This window comes from Marmota marmota, unplaced genomic scaffold (assembly GCF_001458135.2).
Source record: "Marmota marmota marmota unplaced genomic scaffold, marMar, whole genome shotgun sequence".
Lineage (NCBI taxonomy): Eukaryota > Metazoa > Chordata > Mammalia > Rodentia > Sciuridae > Marmota > Marmota marmota.
This window is the reverse complement of record NW_025999932.1, coordinates 914,490-932,980: the sequence shown is the minus strand read 5'-3', so window position 1 is coordinate 932,980 and position 18,491 is coordinate 914,490. Positions and strand designations below refer to the sequence as shown.

The window sequence follows — 18,491 nt, the reverse complement described above, 5'->3', positions numbered from 1 at the left end:
TTTTTTTTTTTTTGATTGTTTTTTTGCTTGGCTTGCTGATTGTTGTTGGTTGATGTTGTTGTTTGATGGTTGATTTTTTTTCTTTCTTCCTCCCTCGACTTTTAAAGATTTGGTGCCAAAAAAAAAAGTCTCATATTTGCCACTAGAAATAGATAAGAGAATAAAAAGACAGCACAAAGAGATGATTTGGGCCCTTGAAGTGAAAGACAGTTTGGAAATTTTTAGGAATTTCCAGGAAAAGGGGTCTTCGGTGCCTCTGCCCTTGGCAGTGAACTTGGTCCACAGGCTCCCCCGTGCCTCCTCCCCTCCCTCCTCCTCCCCTCCCTCCTCCCCTCCCTCCTCCCCTCCCATCCTCCTCCTTCCCCCCTCCCCCTCCTTCCCTTCCTCCTCCCCCTCTTGTCTCTGGATTTCTAAAGTGCACACTTCAGGGGCAGCAGGTGCAGAACCTCCTGGTGTTGGCAGCTGGTCATGCCCAGCTGGAGCTCTTTGCATAGTGAGGTCCAGAAGTGCCTGTGGGATGCTGACCTCTGTGCATGGTCCTCATGCATGGGCTGAAATCAGGAAGTGGTCATTGGAGTCAAAGGGCAGCTTCTGAGACTGGCCTTGGTGTGGGAGGCCCCCTCTGGAAAAGAGTGGTGAGCAGCTCAGCCTCCATGAGGGGAGGCATGCCCAGGGAGCTGCCCGCAGGGGCTCAAGAGCTGGCTCTTCAGTTCTCTGTCTGTCCGGGGGTCCAGAGCCAGCTGCGGCTAACCCCAGGCGCTGCCCAGGAGTTTCTTTTCTGAGGATCAGGGCGGCTTCCCGTGAGACCTTTAGGGTGTTGCACAAGCCCAGATGGCTGGAGTGGTCGGTCATTCTTACCTCAATTCCTGTGTCCTTGCCAGTAAAATTCCATCACTGTAAGGTACTGGCCTTTAGGCCCAGCTCTACGCAAGGACAAATTCCGTGGAATAATTCAACTCAAGGTGGTAGGACCTGAGGCATCAAAGCCGAGCGTGCCTGTTTACAGTGCCCGCAGCGTGATGGAGCTGGCAGGGCTGGCAGCCGAGGGGCAGTGTGGCCCAGGCCATGGCTGAGATAGTGGCTTCCCTGAGACCTGCTCTCTGCCCGCTCCTGGGCCAAGGCTGGCTCTGCTGGGGGTGTCCTGCTTAGCTGGTGTTTGCAGGCGCTGTCTTCCGAGGGACACAGCTAGACGTCCACACTTTCTCCCCATCTCTGATGTTTGGTCATGGTGGATGTTGCTCAGGGCTGTCCTCCCAGAGTTAGCAGATTCCTAGATAGTGACCAGCTGGCCTGAGTGTCTTTCTTGTGCCCTCACCATGGGGTCCTGTGACCCTACCCTAACCACTAGGGCCAGTACCAGATGCCTGGGAACAGCCTGTGCTTCTGCTGAAATGACCCAGAGCAGCCAGGCCAGCACCTGCCTGCCCACCTGCCCACCTGCCCGCCTGCCCACCATTCCTTCCTGGAGGCTGTGGTGAAGGCTTTCACCTGGCTCGTCCCTGCTCTGCTCACCAGCTGCCCCTCTGTGCCTGCCTGGTGGCCGTGTCCTTGCTCCTGGGGAGCAGGGAGTGTAAGAGCCCCCCTTCATGAGGGTGGTTTCTGTCTTCCTGTGCTGGCACCCCTGACTGAAACAGACCTGGGCACACCCGTTGCTGCTCCTCCAGTGGCGGGGACTTTATGGACTCCTAGGGGCCCCTAGGGACGAGGACCATCCGAGTTCTTAAGAGCTTTAGGCACAGGAAGAGACATGTATTTTCGGGGTGTCACTGGCTTCGGGAAGCCCAGGCCCGCTCATCCCCAAACCAGGGTCATTCCAGAAGGACCCCAGTCCTCCTGGAGCCGCCAGATGCCAGCCTGCTGTGGGAACCGAGGTCGCTGGGGCGGCCTGACTGAGGCTCTGAGCTCAGACACTGCACAGATGTTGATAAGTGGAGGTCAGCAGCCCTCTGCCACAGAGCTGAGCTGCTGTGCAGAGGACCTTCATCCTGGTGGGCTGGCCTCTGGTGGGCTGGCCTCCAGTGTTGGTCCCCAAGAGGAGTGCTGCGGGCAGTATTGTTTGTGAATGTGGGTTCAGGGGCACTCTGCTACAGTTCTGCCATGTCCACTGCCCAGGAGGGGAAGTGAGTGGAGATGGCTGTGTCTTCCATCTCTGTAGAGGGAGGAGGAACTCTCATCTCGAGGCCATCTCAGTGGCACGTATGAGACCCTCTTATTCACATCTCCCTCTGGCAGGGCAGTGTCCAGGCTGCAGGGCAGCGTCCAGCAGAGGTGCTGATCAGAATAGCCACAGTACTGGCTGGGGTCAGCAGAGGCTCTGGTGGTGTCCCAGGCAGAACATTTGGGGACAGAACTCTGTCTGGAGGTGGGTCCCTCCTCCCTGTGCATGGACAGACCATCTCGGGGACATTGCCTCTCCCTGCCCTCATCTGTACTGAAGGCTGGAGTCCCAGATCTGTAGGGACAGACAGGGCAGGTGCGTGTTCAGGGAGGTTGTGGGAGCTTGGGAGCATCCCTCAGGAAGTGAGGGGACATGGGCTATGACATGTCCCCACAGAGACCCAGCTGAGGCAAGGAGGCCTTCTCCAGGGCCCCCATGTGTTTCAAGGTTGACCACCCAGTGGGGAGGGGCACGGGACTACGGTGAGCTGGTCCCTCCAAGAGAGTCCAGAGGAGCCCAGCTGTGAGCCCTGAGAGTCTGGCAGCCTCCACGGCAGCCCTGGCATGACATGCGGGCCGTGGGCCTTTCCTGTGTGGCAGAGCCCCCTCAGGCTCCGTGGGCACACAGGCTCCAGAAGCCCTGGCAGCCACACTGGAGACAGGAGGTCAACCTCAGTGCAGCCAAAAGATTATTCAGTGTAGTGGCAGCATGAAGAGTTACGGCAGTGTCCTTCACATTCTCCTGTCCTGCCGAGAATTCCAAATGCAGGTGAGTCTCAGCTGGGGCACCTCCGCCCCAAGCAGGGTCTGACCGAAGCCCCGCCCACCCAGCGAGGGAGGTGCTGTCCCTCACCGGCTGCAGGTCCCTCAGCTCCCTGAACCTGGACTTCTTGTCCTGAGGTTTCTGGGGAGAACGGCGCACTCTCAGGCTGCCCCATGGTACACCCCTGCCTGGCACTTCCCGCAGCCCGCTGTGCCCTGCAGAGGCCAGGGCCCAAGGAGCCTTGCTGATGCTTCCTGCATGCCCAGCATCGTGCAGTGGGGTCTGGTGGTGACCGGGAAGCCAGGTCCTCTCCCTGGTGCTTGTGGGCAGAGGGGTGTGCTGCTGTGAGCAGGTGAGGGAACGGGTGGCATGTGACTAGGGTCCGGTGAGCCCTGACCTCCAGGGACAGCAGCGGGGAGAGGGAGGGGCAAGGGCTGGCCTGCTGGTGAGTTCCCCTCTCTGCTGGCCTGCGACGCTCCCTGCCCCTGCACTGTCCTCTCACACCACCAGCTCTGAGGAGAGGCCACTAGCTCCCTCCTCTTCTAAGGTGCAGGGACCTTTGTTCCCCCTGCAGCCAGACTGCAGGTCCTGCGTCCTTCAGAACCCAGAGTCCACACCCCAGGGAGCCCGCGCCAGCAAGTGGCCATCAGCCCTGATGCAGGTGTGGGGCTGTGTGTGTCCATGGGATGTGCTTGTGTCAGCCACCGTTGAGCCCGTGGCCGTGGGTCCTGGGCCCCGTCCAGTGGCTCCAGCAGGAGCTGAGCAGAGACCGTATGGTCTGCCAGCGCTCATCACGGGTGCTCTCCCACGTCAGGGTCAGGATGGAGCACAGGCTGCACCTCTGGTGCTGCGGCAGGATCCTGGGGGGGCAATCTGTGAGCCTGGCCCTCCTCTGGGGGTACCCAGTGGGCATCCCCCCCTGCTGTGTCCCCGCTGGGCCTGGCAGATGGGCATGTGGCTGAATGCCTCATCTTGTAGAATGGAGGGCAGGTGGGGGCGCAGCCCAAGCCTGCAGAGTGACACGGCTCCTGTCTGGGTGGAGGGTCGATTCAGGCTGTGCCGCATCCTTTAGGAACACTGGTTGAGCTTGGACTATAAGTCGCCAATGCAAAGTGCAGAGCCACCCACATGTGGGCACACAGCGGCCTGGGCCAGAGCAGCTGACAGCAGGGTGGGGGACCAGGGTGCTCTGTCATCAAGCCGTGGAGGTCCAGGGCGCATACAGCTAAGAGGGCCTCGCGGCTCCTGCTCTGTCCACCTGGAGGCCTGGCCCACCCTCTGGGTGTCCTCTGCCCCCCGGTGGTGTGTCTTCAGGGTGGCCGCTCCCTGCTGGGCCGGCTCTGTGGGTTCTTTCCCTTCTTCTGCAGGCCATTTCTCAAGTTTGCTTTGGGCACTTCCTGTCCACCCTCGTCTTGTGGCCTCCTCACTCTGCTTCCTCTTATTCCTGCCCCCAGGATGGCCTTTGGCCCTGTTATCCCAGCCCACCTGGGAGGGCGCTGCGTGAAGGGGAAGGCGGCCTCTGCCTGCTGTGGTGCCCTCTGCACGGGCTCAGCTGTGACAGGGGCTGAGGCCCTGTGCTGGCTCCGGCCAAGTCCTCCCAGGTTGGGATTCCCACAGGTGGCAGGCGTGTCCCAGGAGTGGCGCTGCCAGCTGACAGTGACTGTCTCCGTGTTGGTGTCCGGTGTGTCGGCGCTGACTCGGGGCCCGGGCTCGCCATCACTGGCACGTGCTCGGTGCTGGCACACTGTGTGCTTGGAAGGGTTGGAGTCAAGCCTTTTCAAGCCCACGCGTGGGGGACACGCTGTCTGAGACGTTGCCCGCTCCTCTGGGTGACTCGCCTTTAGGAAGGAGGCAGTCATTTGGTTTTCGTGCCCTGCTCCTGTGACGGCTCTCTGTGTTGGCTCAGGAGGAACTTGGGGCTGGCGCTTGGGGTGTGGGCACCCACCTGTGATGGGACTGAACTCCCCACCTCCAGCAGTGTCTGCCAGCCTGTGTCTGGCTCGTCGTCTCTGGACCTGCTCTGCCGTCCTTAGGTGCATTTGGCGGTTGGTCGGGAAGTGCTGTAAGCTGTGCCGTGTGCACTGGGCTGTCTCTGCTGTGAGGGGGCATGTTCCTGCCGTGGGCCCTGCAGGTGGGCCGGTAGGGGCGTCGGCAGCTCCTCACCCTTCTCTGACATGGTCCTCCACCCTGGTCTTTCCCTTCCAAGCAGCACCACCACCCATGCCTGCCAGGCATGGACTGACCACATGCTGCTGGCCACGAGGTATGGGTCACCCCCAGCATCGACCTCCTGTCCCCATTATCAAGCCAAGGGACACAAAGGCTGCTGTGCTGGGCCACGGGGCTCAAGAGACAGTCAGGTTTGCCAGCAGCTACCCCTGGGATGCATGTAGGAGCCACCCGAAGGAGTGGCAGTGGCAGTGGCCACCAGAGATTGCCTCCCTCCAAAGGCATTGGCCGTGCCAGCGTCAGAACAGGATTCTCTCCTGGTGCTAGAGCGAGGAGCCTGGCCTCAGATGCCCATGTTCACGGCACCCGGCCAGCCAGCGCCAGGCTCAGCAGAGTGAAGCTCAGACCCCTGGACCCGGGGAGAGAGGTGCCTCCGTGGCGTGTTCAAGTCCTGTCACGGACGTGTTACAAGCTGAGCGCGTGGACGTGTGACCAGAGGGCGGTGGCCTTCTGTTGGACAGGAAGCCACAGTCCTGGGTACCTCACCTGCCCGTTTGCCTTGGGCTGTGCCATCCCCGCCTCGGCAGGAGCGGTGACCAGGCACATGGTGCTCTCTCTGAAGTCACTCAAAGCCACCCGGTGGAAACCGGGCCAGGGTGTGCCCCCTGCTGTCCCTTCCCATGTGGTGGTGGACTAGAGCTGTGGAGCCCTGGCGGCTTCGGCTGCTGCAGACACGTCAGAGAATCCGATGACACCGGCAGTTCCTGTGCTCCGACTGCACATCCGACAGGGATCCGCCTGAAATGCTTGCTCTGGGCCCAAAGCGTGCTTGCCGCTCGGCAGTGGGTGCTCTCGCTGGCCCTCCATCGCCGGCCCTTCCTGCTGTCCGGCTGTGTCCGCCGCCTGGACCCTGGGGACACACACCCACTCCTGTCACTGTGCACCGTCACAACAAGGCAAGCAGAGTCGTTGTGAATATTTATACGGCTCTGGATCTGGTAGATCATGACCTAGGGCAGTGAGTGTCGGTTTCCACATAGCAATGTGTTCTCCTGATCTGAGTGATTTTGAGATTAAAAATATGTTCACGGCCGAAAAATGACAACAAGATCCTTGCAGATATCCAAGGTTTGTGGGAAGGGAAGCCCTGTGGCAGTCGAGGGCAGACCAGCCAGGAACTGGGGTAGGTGTGGTCAGGTTCCTGCTTCACCTGTGCACGGCTGGCCTGGGCCTGCCTGAGTCCAGATGTGCCTTAGGCACTGGCGAGGTGAGCAGAGCCACAGGAAGGATGCTTGGGGCCTCATAGGAGTGGAACATGGACGTTTCCAGTTGGGCATGGGTCACTTGTGGCCAATGGGTCCTTCAACTCAAGAGTGAAGGCTACCTCATGCAGACAGGAGGCGGAGGTATCCTGGGTACTGCCTCAGGAAGACAGAGTGCCCAGTGCCTGTGACCTGGGTGGGAATAGGAGCCTGGGACAGCTGCTTCTAGGACCCGAGTGAGTGCTGTCTCGACCTTCCAGAGCTCTGCCGCTTAATGCTGTGATGCCGGAGCCAGGGACTGCTCTGCCACCAGATGCCATGAATTTCGAAACTGCCCCCTCAATCCCTGACCTGCAGACAGGGCTGTTGGTGCTGTGTTCTCTCCCTGCGTGTAATTCAGTTAGTGCACTTGTTTGTTTCAGCTGAAATTCAAAACTTGCATTTGGCAACTGACCCTGGCTCAGATTGGTTTTCAGCTTGTTACTGGAGACTTGGTCCTCTGTGCTTTCAGCCTTGCTCTGCTTGACGTCGCCTGCAGGGCCCCATCCTAGTCGGCTGAGGGTGAGGCTGGCAGAGGCGGGACCCACTGTGGAAGCCTGGTGACTTGGCAACGCAGCCACCCCTGAGGCAGTTTTGATTAGAGCCCTCTTGTCCTTCCCACTGCCCGGGTGAGCTCAGGGGCACTGGTGGGCCTCCAGGATCAGGAAGGACGGGCCCAGAACCTCCTGCTTCCCTTCCTTGGGAGTGTCCTCAGGCCTCTCCAGGGACACACTGAATTCACCCACTGTGAAATGCTGGTCAGAGCACTGGCCTAGGGGGCCCTGTGCTCGTCCCCAGCAACGCAGACAAAACTCCCCTGTAAAAAGCCTTCCCTGCGAGGAGACAGCCCTGCCTGATGGCGAAAGTCTCTTTGCTGAGGAGGTGGGAAGGGGAGGTGGCCTTGGCAAAGCAAGGCCCTGGAGCCGAAGCCTCCAGGTTGGCGGGGCATCGTGCAGAGCAGAGCCCTCCTGACCTGCCGAGGTGGGCTACCTGTCTGAAGAGCCACCATTTCAGGAGTACAGTCCAGTGCCTCAGCCAGTTACATAGACTTTAAACCATCCCCTCGCCCCAGAAGGAACACCCTGCCTGTCGCCTCCCTGACGCACCTGTCCCTTCCCGGCCGGCAGCCCCGCTCCCCTTCCCGGCCGGCAGCCCTGCTCTGCCAGTTTCCTGCCTGCGGAGCCAACGCTGGGAGCCTTCCCCTCGCACCCCCCTGCCTGTGCTCGAAGGCCATCCGCAGACTGCTGGGGACACATCCGCCAGTCTCTCCCGTTGTCTTTCGACACTGAGAGTGGCTTCTGTGTCAGCAGGCACCAGCTCTGGCCAGACATGTGGCTGCAGTGCTTCTGTAAGGGACGGCTCCACCACGAAGCCCCAAGGACCTTGCTTGGACTCCTGGGGGACCCTGGCAGACTGGACCAGTGGCCCCTGAGTTTCAGTGGACAGTCCTGAGACCCTGCAGGACCACTCCTCCCTGCCCTGGGAGGTGGCACGAGGAGCTTCTCCTGCCCTCCTTCTGGTGAGGTGGGGTTCCCTGCCTCCTTTCCCAGGTAGGGCTGCAGGCCACAGCCTCTCAGCTGCTGCCTGGGTGGGCCTCGGCAGCAAGAGTCCGACGTCCACCTGGCGTCACCTGCCCTTGGCCTTCAGGGTTTGTGAACCATAACTGCCTTAATCACCTGTGGCTTGCTCTGTACCGAGGATGTGTCACCATCTGTGACATCAGAGTGCTTCATGGGCACGCAGTTGCTGGATTTGGCGGGTCGGACTGACAGGCGGTAAAGACAGCCTCTGTGAGCGGTGGAGTCTATGTTAGTGATGATACAGAAGCAAGAGCAAAAGCAAGTGATGGTCTGGGGTGTGTCTACGCCCCCTGGCTGGTCCCGGCAGGAAGCTGGGGCCCAAACAGGCAGTCATCGCATCAGCTGACCAGAGATGCCCAGTCCATCGTCCTGTGGGTTGAGGTCATGGGCCCTGATCACCAGGGCTGTACCCACTTCTCCAAACATGCCCACTCCTGTGAAATGATTCCCTCCCACAAAACAGAAACAAGCCACCGGATTTCACCAATGGGAAGACCTCTGCCATATTTGGACCAGATGAATTTTATATAGACATAAATTTAAAGTACAGGTTTTAAAATCATTTGAAAGTTTTCACTTCCTTCTCTTTTAAAAATTTAGGCAGTGGACAGTAGGAAAGGAATAGCAAGCTACCCACATGACTTAAGATGGGGCGTCCCTGGACACACAAGAGGAAAGGGCGCCCTGAGCACCGAGCCTGCTGTAGACCCCACTGTCCCACACCAGCCCTGCCGACCCGTGAGAACCAGGCGTGCCCCACAGCTCCTGAGAGGCGCTGTCTCTCAACTCAGTGGAGAAGGAAGATCACAGGCCTTGGCGGAGTCCAGGAAGCCAGGGCTGCTGGCCTCAGCGCACCCTAGTCGGGAGGAACTCCTTGCCGGCTGCTGAAAGGCCTGGGGCACTCCTCCCGCCGTCCCGCAGGTTTCCAGAGCCTCAGGGATGCTGGCGCCCTGTCCTCCCGCTGTCCCGCAGGTTTCCAGAATGCTGGCTGGCCCTGCAAGCTCTGCGTCAGTGGCCGTGTCATCTTGCTAGGTGTCTTTGCTTGCTTACAAGTGACTGGTGCCAGGTCTGTGGGTCCCAGGACCCGCCTGCCATGGAGCCAGTCCCTGCTCCACTCTACTGCCAGCGAGTCCCCATCCTTCACGTTCTCCATCAGGGCAAAGTCCTCTGACCCATCGCTGCGTCGTCCTCTGGGAATTATTGATCTGTTTCTTTCAGTTCTTTATTAATTAGTGATTGTGAGCAAGCTTGCATGGCCAGCCTGGCCGGGTACTCTCACCAATTAGAAAAGCGTGTTTGTGCTGAGCTGGGCAGTTTTGCTGGTCAGTTGTTGGGGGTGTTTTTGTGTGTGACCCAGGCCTTCTGGGAGGTACTTCTTGGTTTGGCATTACTCTCTGTCAAAGGGAAGTGACACCAGGTTGTGTTTAAAGCGAGCGAGCTGTTCACCCAGTCTGTAGGGGAGCAATAGCTTCCAGCCTCCGCAGCTCGGAGCAGTGGGAGTTAATATTGAATGCGTCCTGGAGTGCACCGCGGACCTGCTGGACGGAGGGCCGGCGGGGGCTGGGAGAGCCACTCCGTCGCCCCAGAGGGGACCCATTAGCACAGCCACTCTGCCCGTCCTGCCGTGTGGAGTCCACATGTCGTTCTGCACTCCTGGCTTGCCTCTTGCCCAGGCGGTGGGTGCCACGGGAGAATGTGGCCCCTTTCCTCGGGCCTGGTTGGTGGAGCTCATGGGGGCACTTGCTGTGGCTGCCATGAATGTGGCGTTGCCCTGGCCCCGCTGGGAGCAGCTCAGGTGTTTCAGTTGGTGGACTGGTCTTGTCTCAGAACCGCCCACAGTGGGGCTGGTGAGGAGCTGGCCGCCCTCGGGCACGTGCTGCGTGGCCGCCTTACAGTGGTGTGCACAGCCGGGCTGACCCTCGTCTTCAGGACCCTTGGTATTGACACAGACTGTCTGGTGCCCAGCTTGAGCCCCTGTTGCAATGATCATAACTATTGGTGCAAGCCACCTTGCCGAGCAGTGTCACTGAGCCCATCGGGTCACAGCCAGACACCAAGGCTGGTAGCCCCATGCTTGGCTGCCCACATCTTCCCCCTGGAATGCAAAAGCTCCTCTGTGCAGCACGACTTAGGCTGCGTCCCTGGCCTACTGTGGCCAGGTCAGCTGGCACCTCTAGGCCCCAGATTGGCTATGTTGAGGAAGTCACCCCTGAGCTCACAAGATCATTGTCACTGCTGTCCCTATGAGGAGCCCCACATGGTTACTCCCCCACTAGTCCAGTGGAGCTCCTGCGGGCACAGCAGAGGACGGCCCAGCCCCCCGAGGTGCTGAGCCCCCAGGAGCCCCTCCCGTTCCCTCCTTTCCAGCGTCCTGCTCAGCAGTCCTGGAGTCTGAGCGCCGTGTGAAGAGCAGTGACTTGGGTGGTCTGCCCTCCAGGGCCCTGGGTGGGACCCTCTAGGGGGCTCCTGGCCTCACCAGGCGTTCTCTGTCTTCATCTCTGAGTTCTGTGCTGCAGCCACGCTGCTGAGCTGAGAAGACTGGGGAAGTAACTTCTCTAACGTCCAGCGTTCGGGTCCTTCCTCTGGGGACGAGGAGCCGGGAGGGGACTGCTGGGCACTGCGTCTGTTTCCATCTCAGAGGCCGTCCACGGTGGCTTCCTTCGCAGGGCCGACTTCTGTCTGATGTGGGTGTGGCTGGCAGTGGACGGACGCTGGGGGTTTGGTGAGCCCCGCTGCAGTCGCTGGTGTCCCACTAGTTGGGTGGCACGCTAGTGGAGTCACAGCTGAGTGGCTTCTAACACACTCACTCAGCAGCAAGCACCCACTGCACAGCTTATGAACACGGACAACTTGCCTCCTGCTGGGGCGGTGGGCTGTCTCTGGCTGGAGGCCGCAGGAGGTGGCTGCTCCCAGTGTGCACCCTTGAGCCCCAGAGTCATGGTGCGAGGTTCACGGCCACTCCTAGAGCCAAGCCACCACCAGCGAGGACAGAGGAAAGGTCCCCAGGGTGCAGCGTTTGTGCTGCGCCTTCTCTTCTTGGAGGTGTCTCCTTTTCTGTCCACTCCTGAGTCCACAGGACGAGGCTTCAACCTGCCATGTTCCAAGCAGGGTAGAGGTTGGGCATCAGTTGGCTCTAAGTGTTGGGCTTTAGTTACATACGAAGGTTTCCTGTCTCCATCCCTCTCGTGGGTTGGAGCATGGACATTCCCAAAGCCAGGTCCTAGAGAAAGAAAGACTGAAGGCCAGCATAGGCACGTCGGCCAGGTGAGGGAGGGCCAGGTGCAGGGAGGACGGCCAGGTGTGGGAGGGCCTGGGGTCTGAGGCCAGGTGTGGGAAGGCCAGGTGCAGGGACGAAGGCCAGGTGAGGGAGGGTGCGGGCCTGGGATGGAGGTGTCCCCGGGCGGGGTGTGTGGCCTGTGTTTTGCTCCTGCCTCTGCCCATCTCTGGTGCAGTGCCTGTGCCCTCGGGGATGGCACTGGCTGGGCCCAGTGTAGGTTGCTGTCTGGAAGTCCCTGCAGGAGAGGAGGAGGGCCCAGCGGTGAGGGCCGCAGACCCCCTGGTGGCCGAGGTCACCAGACCCCCTGGTGGCCCAGGTCCCCACTGCTTTCTGGCTGTGGTCGGGCTGGACAGGGCGTGAAGGATGTGTTCAGAGCTCCTTGCTGCCCCTGAGGGTCATGCTCAGCATCTGGCCTCCGTCAGGCCCGTGTCCTCTCTTCCTAGGAAAGCCTCGTCGAGTGACGCTGATGGCTGAGTCAGGGTTTGTGTTCTGATTTTGTTGGAAAGTGTGTTTCTTTCCTGAAACCTTAAGATGTTGCTGTCAGGTTCCCGCATAAACTCAGCCCATGCCTTCTCCACTCACAGCCATGCGGGGAGCACCCCGGGTGCCACCTGGGGGACTGTCCGGGGAGCAGATGCCCTCATTCTGGGGCAGGGAGCAGTGCTGAGGCTGGAGTGGTGCCAGGTCCTCCCTGCGGCCCTCTGGGTCAGTGGGACCCTCTTGGTTCAGACAAATGGGCCCAGGAGGAACTTGCGTGGCAATCCCCAGGTGCTCACGGACCCTCTCTTCTGCCCACAGTGTGCAGGAGAGGAGAACTGGGTGGACAGCAGGACCATCTACGTGGGACACAAGGAGCCGCCTCCGGGAGCAGAGGCCTACATTCCACAGAGATACCCTGACAACAGGATCGTCTCCTCCAAGGTAGCCCTGGCCCTGGCCCGCGCGACCACAGTTGACCAGGGACGTGGCTGCAGGCTTGGTGCTTTCTGAGCTCACGGCTGCCAGCGTGCATGTGGTGTGCCGAGGTGTAGGCCCTGGGGCCCAGAGCCAGACCTGCTTCGTCCACTCCTTGACGCGTCAGCCTGCGCACACTGCTCGGTGCCCACGTGGCATCCAGGGTGGGCACCCACATTTGTCAACGGTGCTTTACGATAGGGAAGGCCAGCTCCTCGGAGCCCTTCCCGTGGGTTTACCTGCAACAGCAGCGTCAAGGAATCATAGTAGCTGTAATCTCCAGAAACACGACGGGGGTGCATACAATGCTCAAAAGCAAAATCCCAACCAAATGACATCCTCTGTGGTCACAGACTCGATACCAGATGCAGGAGTGAGCTGAGAGGGCTCCGCTGAGGCGCACCGGGCCTCGTTCAGGACTCGCGCTCGCCAGCACTCACTGAGCACGGTTTCTACGCTGACATGTGCTTCCCCGGCCCCCAGGAGGCCCGAAATTTGAACCCCTCATGAGCATGTTTCCTAAGACCAGTGTCTCCGCAGTACATGTGCCAAGCAGAGCTTGGTGGCACTTGTGGGGACCCTGTGCAGACCTGTGAGCCGCACACCATCAGTGCCACGTCCTGTATGGAATGTGTCGTAGGCCCTGGCCACCCAGCTCCCCTGGCCTGGCTTCTCCCCCAGGCACAGAGCTCGGCCACCAGCATGTCCCATTCAGGGCAGAAAGCTCTGTGCAGGCTGCTGGGGCGCTGCCAGCACCGGCTCCTCGCTGACCCGCACCCTGGGATTTGGGAGAGCTGAGCTGTGCTGTCCACCTGCCTAGCAGTGGCCCCCACCCCTGCCCCTTGGCGCTCTAGGTGTGCCAGGGCTAGCCTACTCTGCTGTGTTTTCCTTCTTAAATGTTCCTGTGCCCACCGCCCTCTGGCCCAGAGGCCCTACGCCCTGCCCCCTCCCTGCCTCGCCAGAGCGGCCAGGCCTGGGTTTAGATTAAGGAAACCACACCCAGGCTGGGCGGGGATTCGGGACCAGGGCCCTTCATGCCCAGAAGCTCTCAGGCAGGAACCAGCAGAATTCAGTCAACACACTTGTCAAGAGTGGTCCACGGCCCACCGGGAAGAGCCTGAGCAGCTTCCGTCTCAGCTGGGTGCGCTCGCCAGCGGCTGCCCACCAAGTCATCCTCACCTTCACAAGAGGCGGCGGGCACCCTGATCTCAGGGCCACGAAGGTGCTGACGGGAAGTTTCAAGGGAAATCTGCGTGCACACAGCCACCTGTGTGACCAGGTCCAGGAGGGGAGGGAAGGCGCAGAGTGCCCTGGGGTGCTGGGCGGCATCGGTTCCCAGGAGCCCTGGGGGACTCTTGAGCAGCACTTGAGCAGTCGTCATTGCCTCCTCTTGGGTAATAGCTCGGGGTGTGGAAGGTGCTGTTTACTTTGTGGCACACAAGTGTCTGGATTTGGAGAGTGTGGGTGGCGACGTCTCTGTATCTTCTTGGGAGAACATTTTGTTTTGACATCAAAGCAAACTTCTGGCTAGGACTTTTCAAGTGCCCCACACAGCACTTGGCAGGTTCGCTGTTGGTAGATGGGGCTGGGGAAGCACTGCCCCGTGGTGCGTCCGGGTTCTGTTCCTTTGGGGAACGCATTGGCAGAAGAGGAAAGAACAAACAGCTGCCGTCATGGCCCCGCCTGTCCTGCCTCAGCACCCCCGGGGAGACCGGCACTCGGGAGGGTGATGGCCGCCTCAAGGCCCAGTCCACCTCAGGCCACAAGACCCCGGCATTCCCTGCTTGGCCCTCAGGAGGCTGCAGAGTTAAAGTGCTGCGTCTGCACTGCCACCCCTGGCCTTGAGGAACGCTGAGCCACTTTGCATTATTGGAAAGCAGGGGCACCTCTGCCCATTGGTACCTCTGCCCGTTGGTAGACACAGGGATGTTTCAGTGACTTGTATTTGCATAAGTGACTTCCACGTCTGTCCTATCGTTTAAGCTCTAAAATGACTATTCCCAGGCCGTGGACCACTCTCAACAAGTGTGTTGACTTAATTCTGCTGGTGCCTGCAGAATAGAATAGGCCACTGTTACTTCTTACTCCCAAAGTACCCATGAAGACACTCAGGCTTGGCAGCAGAGCCCGAGGCCCTCTGCTGCGCCTGCCCTCCAGGGCTTCACGGTGATCCTGCAGCTCCCACAGCCACGCTCCAGCCACGGGGGCTTTCTGCCCTTTACGTCCCTATTCCCAATCACAGATGAAAGATGCCTCCATTCCGCGTGAGTCGGTCACCCTCCTGGTGGACCAGGGTTCAGGCCTCAGAGCCTTCTGGGGACAGCCATGTGGGCACTGGGGCTGGCTCCATTTCAGGTCAAGAGCAGCTGAGACTTCAGGCCAGTTCTGGGTGTTTCGCGTCCATCCTGGCTGGTGCGGGGCAGAGTTCCTTAGTTGGTCTCCTTGCCGCGTGACTGCAGGAGAAGCAGGTGGCGCACTGTCAGCCGCACTGCCGTCCAGTCACACGGCCAGAGCCGGCTTGCCGGGTGCAGCCGGAGGCAGGCCGAGTTCCCGCTCCAGAGGCCACGCTGCGCTCTCAGCTGAGGGTGGGAGCAGAGCGCCTGAAGACCCTGTGAGCGAGGATGTGCAGGCCTTTCAGTTGCCTGGTCTGACTCCGCTTGCAGTCAGGGGAGATGCGAGTTTGCAAGTTCCCAAGCCCAGTGCTTGCTGTAGGTCAGCTGCATCTGAGGTATTGCTCTCAGCACAAGAGCTGAGTGAACGGTCGGAGCAAACCAGAGGCAGGAACCATCTGCAGGTCCCCTACGCCTGCCAAGAAGGGACGGGCCCTCACCTGCCCTCATGGACGTGGCCCCCTGCCATGTGCACCTGCCACCACCAGCCTGGGTCACACAGCTGGGTCAGCGTGCAGGAGGCAGCAAGGGAAGGGAGGCTGTGGGAGAGTGGCCTACACAGCATCCGAGAGAGTCTTCATGTAGAACCGCTCTCCAGCGGGTCTGCAGTTCAGTCTGCAGGATGTGCTCTCCAAACCTGCCCCACGTTGCTGCCTGATTCCGCATTCCCTGGAATCAGGCAGCAACGCGGGGCAGTTTTGGAGAGCACATCCTGTTTTAGCAGCTTCTTGGGTCAACAAGTTAATAAATGGTGAACAACTCTATCAGATTTTGAATTATGAGTTTTGTGTCCAAATTGAATGTTTTGCACTTTGAAATCTGGGCTCCTTATCGTGTGGTGGGAATGACACTGCACAAGGCACAACCATCCCGACGCTTAGTGTTGCTTTTCTTTTACGCAGTACACGTTTTGGAACTTCATACCCAAGAACTTATTTGAACAATTCAGAAGAATAGCCAACTTTTACTTTCTCATCATATTTCTGGTACAGGTAAGGCCCATCTTGTTTTCTGTCTCATCAAATGTAAATTAGATAGATGATGTTTATTCATGAGTAATCGACGTGTGGCTTCTAATAAAGAGCAAGGACAGGGTGCCCCGTGACCATGGCTCGCTCACTTGGTTCTCTGAGACACTTCTCAGCTAAAACACTTGGGATCACTATGTGTCCAAGCTGACTGTCCTACACCTTTCTCCTGGAACCCAGGGGGGACCCAGCCCAGCCACGTTGCCCCGCTCATTCTCTTTCTGCGTGTGTGGTACTTCAGAGAAAATCCAAAGAAGTCACACACCTGACATCAGCAACTCTGGAGACTGATGTAGGAGGATGGCAAGTTTGAGGCCAGCCTCAGCAACTTAGCAAGACTCTGTCTCAAATAAAAAATAAAAAGAGCTGGGGATGTAGCTCACACCCCTGGGTTTAATCCCCAGAACCAAAATAAAAGAAACAGGAAGAGACTAAGAGACGAGACAGAGAGACAGCATGGCTGGGGCATGACTGGGGAGCAGACGTCTGTCAAGAACACCGTCCAGCTTCTCTGTCATACAGAATACCAGCCAGTGGTTTTCAATTTCCCTCACATTGAATTACCCAAGTAATGCAATGGAAGCGTGACCCCAGAGGCAGTGTTTCAGATGAGCATGCACCAGATTTGGGTCTCTGCCACTTACCACACATGGCTTCCTTCAGCACACCCCTTCACAAAATGACTGTAATCTGTGAAAGCCAGCAGAACAGGCCACGTGCCTCTTGCCCGAGGCTCCTCTGTCAGAGGGTAAAGTGAGCTCCACAAAGTGCTTTAAGTAGGTAGAAGCCAATGAGGGGGTTGGCAAGTAAAGGTGACGGTGCGGGTGTGGGTATAGGTGGTGGAGCTGGATGTGGAGTGGTAGGGATGGTGGTTCTGGTGATGGAGGTGGAGATGTGGAGGTAGTTGGGAGATGGTGGTGGTGATGCTGATGCTGATGGGGGAGATATAGAGGTAGAAATGGTCTAGGTGTTCGGGGGTGGTGGTGGTAGAGATGGTTCAGGGAGACTAGTGGAGATGCTGGTGGGGGTGGTGTGGAGATGGTGGTGGAGGTGGAGGTGGTAGTGGTGGAGATGTTGGTTCTGATGGTGGAGGTGGAAATGGTGGTTCGGATGGAGGGGTTAGTGGTGAAGATGGTGGCTCTAGTGGTAGAAGTAGTAGTGGAGATGCTGGTGAGGGTGGTGTGGAGGTGGAGGTGGTGGTGGTGGTGGTGAGGGAGATGGTGGCTCTAGTGGTGGAAGTGGTAATGGAGATTCTGGTGGGGGCGGTGTGGAGGTGGTGTAGGTGGAGATGGTGGCTCTAGTGGTGGAGGTGGTAATGGAGATTCTGGTGGGGGCGGTGTGGAGGTGGTGGTGGTGGAGGAGGAGATGGTGGTTCTAGTGGTGGAGGTGGTAGTAGACATGCTGGTGGGGGTAGAGGTGTGGAGGTGGTGGTGGAGGTGAGTGGTGGTGGTGGTAGAGATGGAAGTGGAGGTGATGGTGGAGGTAGTGGTGGAGGTAGAGGTTGATGGAGGTGGTGGTGGAGGTGTTGGTGGAGGTGGAAGTGGTGGTAGAAGTAGAGGTGGTGATGGAGGTGGAGATAGTGGTGGTGGAGGTGGAGATGGTGGAGGTGGTGATGGAGGTGGCTCTGATGGTGGAGGTAGTAGTGGAGATGGTTCTCGTGGTGGTGGAGGTAGTGGTGGAGGTAGAGGTGGTGGTGGAGGTGAAGGTGGTTTTGATGGTGATGGTGGAGGTGGTTTTGGTGGTGCAGGTGGAGGTGGTGGTGGAGGAGGTGGAGGTGGTGGCGATGGTGGAGGTAGAGGTGGTGGTGGAGGTGGAGGTGGTGGTGGGGATGGTAGAGATAGTAGTTCCGGTGGTGGAAGCAGTAGTGGAGATACTTGTAGGGGTGGTGTGGAGGTGGTGGTGGAGGTGGAGGTGGAGGTGGAGGTGGAGGTGGTGGTGGGGTTGGTGTGGAGTGGGGTCATCAGCTGTCTGTGGTTGCTGCAGCTGTTTGAGAATGATTCCCTGGCTGTGTTCATTGCAGCTGATCATCGATACACCCACCAGTCCCGTGACAAGTGGACTCCCGCTGTTCTTTGTCATCACTGTCACCGCCATCAAACAGGTGAGAGTGCCACAGACGGGAAGGAAGGCTGCCTCTGGCTTTGTCATGAATGCCACCTTAAACTCGAAGCAAGGCAGCCTCGCTTGTTGCAGCTGGCATGTGGAAGAGTTCACTTCCGTAGCTTTTCCGGTTGACGCTTGAGGCAGAATGAGAGCTTTGGTTGCGTTTTTGGTGCCCCCATCTGAGATGATTGGTCTCCGTGCTCTGAGCCAACCAGAGAGGTCCCTGGCTCAGCTGTGTGACATAGCTGCTGCATGTCCTGTGCAGGTGGTGGGTGTGGATCACGGAGTGCTGACCCCTGAGGTGCGGCGTGTCCTTCCGTCCTGATGGGTGAAGCCCAGGACTGACACTGGGAACGTAGGTTTCACTGAGCATTTTCCCCAGCTTAGTGGTACATCCTCAGCACTCTTTACTCCAAGAAAACTTTTGTCACCCCAAAAAGAAGCCTGTTCCCATCAGCTATCATCCTGCGGTTCCTCTTCTCCCAGCCCCTGGCAAAGACCAACTCACTACGCCCTGCAGAATCACACAGCGTGTGGTCCCTATCCACCTGGGGTGCTGGTGCTTCATCACAAGCGATGCTAGTTCAAAAAAACAATGCTTTTTAATATGAACAGTGCACCAGCTAGTTCACCCACCATCTGAGGCCAGGTGGGTGGGGCTTCCGCCTTGGGCTGTGGCGAATGCTGCTTAGAACACGTGTGTGCATCTTGGGTGGATATAGGTCTCTTTTCCCATTTGTTTGTTTTAACTGACACTTAATAATCGTAT

At 58.9% G+C, this 18,491-nt stretch overlaps 1 protein-coding gene across 9 annotated transcripts in view; it reads left to right on the top strand.

Annotated features, from left to right (window-relative positions):
• The window catches only part of Atp11a (ATPase phospholipid transporting 11A), a 106,565-nt gene that overhangs the window by 38,116 nt on the left and 49,958 nt on the right, over positions 1 to 18,491 (top strand). For 8 of the 9 annotated variants that reach the window (XM_048800609.1, XM_048800606.1, XM_048800607.1 and 5 more), the window contains exons 2-4: positions 12,046 to 12,168; positions 15,494 to 15,583; positions 17,640 to 17,720. In XM_048800609.1, the coding sequence (XP_048656566.1) occupies positions 12,046 to 12,168; positions 15,494 to 15,583; positions 17,640 to 17,720 (294 nt within the window). Of the gene's footprint in view, positions 1 to 2,459; positions 2,927 to 12,045; positions 12,169 to 15,493; positions 15,584 to 17,639; positions 17,721 to 18,491 lie in introns of those variants that run through there. The other variant, XM_048800608.1, reaches the window with a different exon arrangement.